Source organism: Opisthocomus hoazin, chromosome 26 (assembly GCF_030867145.1).
Source record: "Opisthocomus hoazin isolate bOpiHoa1 chromosome 26, bOpiHoa1.hap1, whole genome shotgun sequence".
Lineage (NCBI taxonomy): Eukaryota > Metazoa > Chordata > Aves > Opisthocomiformes > Opisthocomidae > Opisthocomus > Opisthocomus hoazin.
In genome coordinates, this window is record NC_134439.1 from 1870255 (window position 1) to 1878049 (window position 7795).

General features: G+C 68.7%; 1 protein-coding gene across 1 annotated transcript; it reads left to right on the forward strand.

The window, feature by feature from the left end:
- The first annotated feature begins 4465 nt into the window (after positions 1–4465).
- On the forward strand, positions 4466–6031 carry EIF1 (eukaryotic translation initiation factor 1). Its single transcript, XM_075443454.1, has 4 exons — positions 4466–4623; positions 4910–5073; positions 5467–5568; positions 5810–6031. Exons 1-4 carry the CDS (start codon positions 4593–4595, stop codon positions 5852–5854), a joined length of 342 nt encoding a protein of 113 aa, XP_075299569.1. The 5' UTR covers positions 4466–4592; the 3' UTR covers positions 5855–6031.
- The last annotated feature ends 1764 nt before the right edge of the window (positions 6032–7795 follow it).

Sequence of the window (7795 nt, forward strand, 5' to 3'; positions counted from 1 at the left end):
GCTGAACATGGAGGGTGACAGAGCCCTGGCCCAGGCTGCCCAGGGAGGCTGTGGAGTCTCCTTCTCTGGAGATATTCCAGCCCCGCCTGGCCGCGGTGCTGTGCCCCCTGCTCTGGGTGACCCTGCTTGGGCAGGGGGTTGGGCTGGGTGACCCACAGAGGGCCCTGCCAACCCCTGCCATGCTGGGATTCTGGGATTCTGATTCTGTGAAAACCAGCCTAGTGATATCCAGCAGTTTTCTCTGGGTGTTCTCAGCAGCTCCGAGGACAGCTCCTTGATCTGGAGGTAACACCAACTCTCCTCCGAAGTAAACCCAGCAACCTCCTATTCTGGTAACTACACAAGGGCTGTTACGCGGAACGCTCACTCTTCCAGTTATCCTTGGGCCTTTACGGTGGCACCAGGAGCAGCCGGCAGACGCGTGTCCCAGGGAGCATCCCACGGCCCCGGCCTCGCGTGGGCAGAGCTCGGCTCGCTGGCTCGTCAGGTGAACGCGTCCTGGGTTTGCAGACTTTGGGATGTGAGTTGCCAGCAACAGCTCTGCAGGGAAAGGGAGCGCGGCACCGGAGCGAACAGTCTGGGATTCCCTGCGCTGCCCCCGGCCCCGGCACAGCGGGGCTCACCCCGGCCGGGCCCGGCTGCTCACCGGGGCGGACGCCTGCCAGCGCTGCCTTCGCTGACGGGCGGGATCGAATACTGCACACCAGAGACCCCGCTCAGCCTGAGCCCAAGCCTGCACCCACATGGGTGCTTCTGGAAGGGCGTCAGAGGAGAAAAGCTGTTGCTAGGAATGTCCCAGCCGGAGGGCATTGCTGAGCTGCGGGAATCCACAAGATGCCGGGAGGGTTCCTTCCCTTCCGCTCCTCTTCCCAGCTGTGTCGGGGGCACTGAGACCCTCCCCACCGCAGAGCACAGGGCGACGTGGCCCTGCAGGACTCCAAAGGGAGAGACCCGCAGCAACCCGGGGCTGGTCGCCCGCCCAAGAGCCCCCGTGGGCACCACGGCTGCAGCACCCTGCACGCAGGCTCCCGCCGCATCGCCCCAGCGTCACCGCGCTGCACACGCACGGCGGGCACGTTTCCCCCCAAAACCCTCAGGCCTTGTGGGACCACCGGTGCTGGGAAGCCCCTGCCCTCGCCATCAGCGCGTCTCCTCTGCGGTCCCCTCGCTGCGAAGCGACAAGGGGCTTTCCAGCAGCCGCCCCCAGCCCAAAGCAGGGCTGCAGAGCCCTGCCCGGCACCGAGGGGTCGATAACGCGGGTGTTGCAGGACACAGACTGCTCCCTGCGGAGCCTCAGCTGCTGCCCGGGCCCCTCGCCCGGGGGTTTCGAGGTTTCTGTGCCTGGAGAGGATGGGGCGAGGCGGTTGGTTGTGTTCGCCAGGCGCTGGGCGTGAGGAAACGGTGCTCGGTGCCGAGAGCCGCCCCGCAAAGGAGATCAGCATTGCCACCTCGTGGGGAGCCCGGGCCGGCGCCTCCGCAAGCGGGCACTGGGAGCGGGCACCGGGCACCGGGAGAGGGCACGGGGAGCGGGCACCGGGAGTGGGCACCAGGAGAGGGCATGGGGAGCGGGCACCGGGAGTGGGCACCAGGAGTGGGCACCGGGAGAGGGCACGGGGAGCGGGCACCGGGAGTGGGCACTGGGCACCAGGAGAAGGCACTGGGAGAAGGCACTGGGAGATGGCACCGGGAGTGGGCACTGGGAGTGGGCACCGGGAGCGGGCACGGCTCGGTGGGCAGCGGGCAGCCTGGGCCCAGTGCCCAGAGACGGACAGAGGCAAGGAGGCCGAGGGGCTCAGCCCCCTGCCCGGCTGAAGCCACCCGAGGCTGCGGGCACCCGGTCAGACCCTGCTCCGAAGGACGGGAGATGGATGTCAGCATCTCCCTGGTGTCGCTCAGCCGTGAGGGGCTGCTGCCGGACACACGCTCCCCCCGCCTGGTGTTTTACCAGAGGCTCTGGGGGCCTGGTGGCGGGGATACAACCCCCGGCGCATCGTATGGGCACCGTGAGCCTGCAGCGACGCCGACAGAGCGACTGCGCGGGGCATCCTGGGCCTCCTGGCTCAGCCGTGAGAGCGGCCTGCCCACGGCCGCCATCCCGCAGCAGGCACCGACGGCCCCGTCCCAGCGCTTGGCTCCGCGCGCGAGGAGCAGCCCCTCTCCCGCAGCACGGGCTTTGAAATGCCTCCAGCACGACGCCGCGGCGTAAACGTCTCGTTACGTCTCTGCTGTCTGGATACGTCACCCTGCGGCTGCTGGGGACGGCTCCCTTTCTGGGAGGGAAGGAAAATCTGACCAGAAGGAGCGAGAAGAGCCATCTGCTTCACGATGGTCGTGGAGCAAATTCACACTTTAATGAGAACTGAAGCCAGCTCTCCAGCTGATCTGTCACATACGGACACACAAGAGCGCCAGACGCTTTGGAAGCACCAGAGAGACACTGACACACAGCAACGCAAATTATTCCTTCCACCTAGCGCAAGACAAACAACGTTCCTGTATCTTACACAAAACCCCCCGGAACAATGCAACATGAACGCGGTGAAGGCTGCCAGCACCCACAGCACACCCAGACGCCACCAAAGCCCCAGGAATCCCCGCGGATGGCTCCCAAAGCCGGGCAGGACGCCCACGGGGCGGGAGCTGGGGCCGCAGGAGACCCCAAGGAGATGACCAGCCTCGGGCCCCGCAGACGCCGCGGGACGGACCCGTGTCTCCCGGGGACAGCAGTGCCGCTCCGTGCACAGCTCCAGCTGGCTCCCCGCGGAGTTCACGCGCCGTCGGGGTCTGCACGGGGTTTGACCCCACGGTTTGTCTTCGTAGCTGGGGTTTCGGTGTATTTTTAGAACGTGTACTGCATCTCCGAGCTGGATGAGCTGCTCGCCTGCCAGCACCTGCCGCTCTGCGACGCGCGGAGCCGGCGCTGGGAGACGCCCGTCCGTTTGCGAGGGGTCTTCGGCACGCGGCGGGCACCAGCCCAGCGAGGAGCTGCCGTGCTGTGGCAGCTCGTACTGACCGCCGAGCCCCAGGCTCCCCGCCCCGGATTAGGACTTGGAAGCAGGATTAAACATGTCCGGTTTTGCAGCACCCGCGGCCTCCAGCCACAGGGCTTCGAGGCAAGGACCAGACCGGCGACCGCCGGTTCCCACTGACCAGCGAGGCACGGGCCGGCGGCTTCGCCCAGCAGCCCCGGAGCTCCTGGGCAGCACGTGCCGCAAGCCAAGAGCTGACGCGGCCCCCGAGGGACCCCCGCTCCAGGTCCCGTTTGGGCTCGTTGCTCTGCCGAGCTGACCCCCAAACACGGCTTTGTCTCAGCGGCTGCAGAAGGCCCGGGACGGCCCCTTCCCTCGCGCCGTGACCGGGACGTCCCGAGCGAGCCAGCCGTCGCGATCCCAGGGCACGGCCGGGAACCGGGTGGGCGATGCACCGGCCTGCAGGACAGGCAGCGCGGAGGGGCTGTGCCCACCCTGCCAGGAGGGCAGCGGTCTGCCAGCGCCGGGATGCGGTAAGCCAAGGGGACTTGGTTCAGAGGTTTAAAAATCTCCCTGTTCTGGCGGACTCGGACGATGCCTCGAGCGCTCCCCCAGGCCCTCGCCTGGCAGCGCCGCGTCCCGCAGCACCCGGTGTCTCAGGGCATCTCCCCGCCAACACAGCCGAACACAGAAGCCCGATTCCCGCCTGCGCATGGCGCCGGCCTCGCTGCGAGTGTGGCTGCCATGGCGCGGACGGCCGAGCCACAAGCAGCCGCCACGGGCAAGGCCGGAGCCTCCTGCGGCGGGGCCTGCGGGGCGGGCAGCCCCCAAGGTGCAGCTGCGGGGCACGCGGGGCCGAACCGGTGCTGCCAGGGCCCACGCACGGCCCCGGGGCCGCGATGGCACGGGGGCTGCCGGCCTGGTGATCACCCGCTGCCTCCAGCACCCGCGGGAGCCCCGGCGGTGCCCGCGGCACCGAGCGGCAGCCGCCGGCTGTCACGGCGGGGCAGTGGTTTGAGTGGGCAGCGCGGGGATGCCGGGGGAACGGCGCGGGCAGGGAGCCAGGGCACGGCGGGATCCCGCACCCGAGGGCCCCGGCGCAGCCCCGAGGCCCCGGGCCCGCCTCGCACCCCGGGGACCGGGCCTCGGCCAGGCGCCGCGCCCGCAGCCCGGCCGGCCCGCCGCACGGCTGGGCCCGGGGGATGCCGCGGCGGGGGGGGGCGGCGGGGCCGATCCCGAGGGACCCCCGAGGCCCGGGCGCGGAGCGGGCCCAGGCCCTGCTGCCCGCCCGCCGCACTGCGCATGCGCCGCCCCGCGCGAGGTCGAGCCCCCCCCCGCCCGGGGCTCCTCCGCGCATGCGCCCGGCGCGTCTCGTCCCGACCGGGGCGCGGCCGCGCTCGGCCGTGCGGCGTGACGCCTCCGCGCGGCGGCCAATCGCCGCCCTCGCTTCCCGTGCGTGCTGGCGTCACGCGGAGGCGGTATATAAGCGGGCGGCGCCAGTCCCGCCCCCCTGACAGCGTCTCGAGCCGCCGCCGCGAGAGCATCCTCCGCTGAGAGCCGCTCGCGCCTCCGCCGCCGCTGCCGCCGCCGCCTCCGCCGAGGGAAGGAAGGGAAGCGTATCGTATGTCCGCTATCCAGAACCTCCAGCCCTTCGGTGAGGGCCTTTGTGCGGCGGCCGGGCCGGGCCGGGCCGGGGGAGCGGCCTGGCGGCCCCGCCCTGCGGCGGCCCCGCCCCGTGGCGCAGTTGCTATTCCCGGGGCCGGTTGCGTCAGCCGCGGGGGGGGGGAGGCGGGCCGCGGAAGGGGGGGGCGGGCCAATGGGGGCGCGGCGGGCGGGGAGTGACGGGCGGGCGGGCCAATGGGGGCGCGGCGGGCGAGGAGTGACGGGCGGGCGGGCCAATGGGGGCGCGGCGGACGGGGAGTGACGGGCGCTCTTCGCAGACCCCTTTGCTGATGCAAGTAAGGGTGATGACCTGCTCCCCGCCGGCACTGAGGACTACATCCATATAAGGATCCAGCAGCGGAACGGCAGGAAGACCCTAACCACAGTCCAGGGCATCGCGGATGATTACGATAAAAAGAAGCTGGTGAAGGCCTTCAAAAAGGTGGGGGCGGGGCCCGGGGGGCTGCGGTGGGGCTGGGGAGCAGTGGTGGGGCCTGGGGGAGCGGCAAGGCCAGGAGCAGCAGTGGTGGGGCTTGGGGGGGCTGTGGCAGGGGCTGGAGGCTGTGGTGGGGTCAGGAGCAGCAGGGCCGTGGGCCTGGGGAGCAGTGGGGGGGCTGCGGCAGGGGCTGGGGGCTGTGGTGGGGCCAGGAGCAGCAGGACCCAGGGGGCTGCGGCAGGGCTGGGGAGCGGTGATGGGGCCTGGGGGAGCGGCAGGGCCGGGGGGGCTGTGGTGGGGCTAGGAGCAGCAGAGCCATGGGCCTGGGGTGCAGTGGTGGGGCCTGGGGGGGCTGTGGCATGCGTGCGGTGCTGAGGGGTCTCTTCTTCTTCGTGGCAGAAATTTGCCTGCAATGGCACTGTGATCGAGCACCCCGAGTATGGAGAAGTGATTCAGCTGCAGGGTGACCAGCGCAAGAACATCTGCCAGTTCCTCGTGGAGGTAGGGCGTCCGTGCTCGCACCCACCCAGGCTCTGGCTCTCGTAGCAGGCGAGCAGGCTGGCGGAGGAAGCTCGCTCTGCTCTTCCTGAAATTCTCGCTGGAGGCAAATGCCACCCAGCAGGGCTTTGTGGCTGCAGCCCGAGCTTCCTTCCGTGCATCGGGGGAGCAGGCGTGGGACGCGCCTGCAGCGCAGAGGCCGCTCCGCTCCGGTGCGCTGCAGAGTGCGTTTTCTCTCTTGCAGATCGGACTGGCTAAAGACGACCAGCTGAAAGTCCACGGGTTTTAAGTGCCTGTGGATCACTGGAGCTTTATGCAAGAAGATTTCCTTACCATGAAATTCCCACCTGTCCCTTGTCATGAGTTTAAAACCAGCCGGTTTGTGTAATGTAACGATCTTGGGTCCACTGTTCAGTCTGGACTAGTGTAATGCCGTGATGTAATAAACTGACACGAGCCCATGCTATCTCGTCTTGCTGTCCCTCATTTAACAGAGGTAAATCGGGCGCTCGCCATGGCCCAGCCTGAAGCTAAAGGTAACCAGCGGCTCCACGTTAAGCCACAGGACTCGGCCCCTCCGGATGGCTCCTCAGTCCGGCTGCTCTCCCCCGCGGATGGACGGGAATGGCGGCGGTGCCTCCCGCAGCCCCGACAGAGCTGTGCCCCAGCCCGGGGCGCTGGCGGGATGTGGGGAAGCTTTGGCTTGGACGAGAGGAGCGGCCGAAGAGCGACGGCGAGGCCGATGGCTGCAGCCCAGGCCTGGCCCGTACTGGTACCCCCGAGCCGCAAGACCCTGAGGAGCCGTTACGTGGGGCTGAACTTCTGACGAGGGATCGGTGGTGGACTGGTGTCACAGGAAGCGCTGGGCCCAGAGCCGCCGAGCCTCTGTGTCCCCAGCAGCTGCTGCCTGGCGCCCTGGGAAGTGACAGGTTTTTTGTTTCATTTTTCATGTTTTATGTAATGTATTTAAAGTCTTATTTAAATAAAAGTGGTTTTCAAAAGCATTTGCTTGGTGGGTTGAGTTGCATTCTGGAGCCAAAATGCTTTGCTTTCTGTAAGTGGTGGCTGCGGCTCGGTGCTGTTGGGGCCAAGAGCCTGGGGTGTTCCCTCTCCCTGGGGCAGGGCCGGGGGGGGTCCTGGGGAGTGTTTCCCGTGGGACCTGCGTTTGGAGGGGGAGGACGGAGCACCCTTGGTCCCCGACGATAAGCAGCCTGTGAGCAGGTGGGTGCAGAGTCAGGGTGGGTGCTGAGTCACTCCCTTCGGGTGCTGGTGTTCCTTCACCCTCGCACCCATCCCTGGGCTGGTGGGGTTCCCATAAGCCCGGCCAGGGGTTCAGCGCTTTGCTTCCGTGCCAAGGACATGGCCTCGGTCACTGGGTCGAGCTCTGCTGGGGGCTGGGCTGGGGGCCTGTCTCTGAGCTTCGGAACCCCCCACAAGCAAGAGCGGAGTCACCGCGGGGGCCAAGGTGCCCTCTAGAGTGGATCGGGGGCGGGGGGGAGCTGGCAGCCGCCTTCCTGCGGGCGGGAGCAGCATCAGAGGCACACCAAATCCGTGCGAACAGCGCGCAGAAAGCCCCGGCGTTTTCCTCCTGGGCACCCCCCGGCCCCGTCCGTCCCACGGCAGGCGATGCTGCAGCCGCGGACGCAGCCTGTGTCTCCGGGGCCCGGCCGCATCGCTACGCACCCTGTGCCGGGGCAGGAACGCGGCGAGCGGCTCCAGGGCGGGCCCGCTCGGGCTTGGGGCAGCTCTCGGGGCTGAGCCTGCAGCCCCGCAGCTCCGCAGCCCTTCTCCAGGCGCTGCCAAGGAGCACTTCGCTTCGCTTCACAGCCGGTTTGCTTTCCTGGGAGACTTTGCTCTCGGAAAACCAAGATGCCGCAGTTACGGGAAGCGCCGTCGTGGTGACCCTGTGCCCTGCCTGCTCCTCGCAAGCGGTGTGGGCAGCGGTGTGGGCTGGCGCTCGCGCTGGGGTGCAAATGCATGCGTGCAGCCGGACGCGGCACGGTCTCCTCTCTGCTGCTGCTCCAGAAAATTCAGCCTCCCGTGCCCACAGCCGGGGCCTGTCGGAGGGCGTCGAGCTGGGCTCTCCCCTGCCAGGCCACTCGGCAGCCGTGCAGACGCAAGCGGGAGGCACCCGCCTTGGCCCGGCTGGGCCAGGAGAGCCGGGGCAGAGGCGAGGGTGCTGCCAGCATGGCCCTGCCCAGCTTCCCCGGGGTCCGTCCCGTCGCGGGGA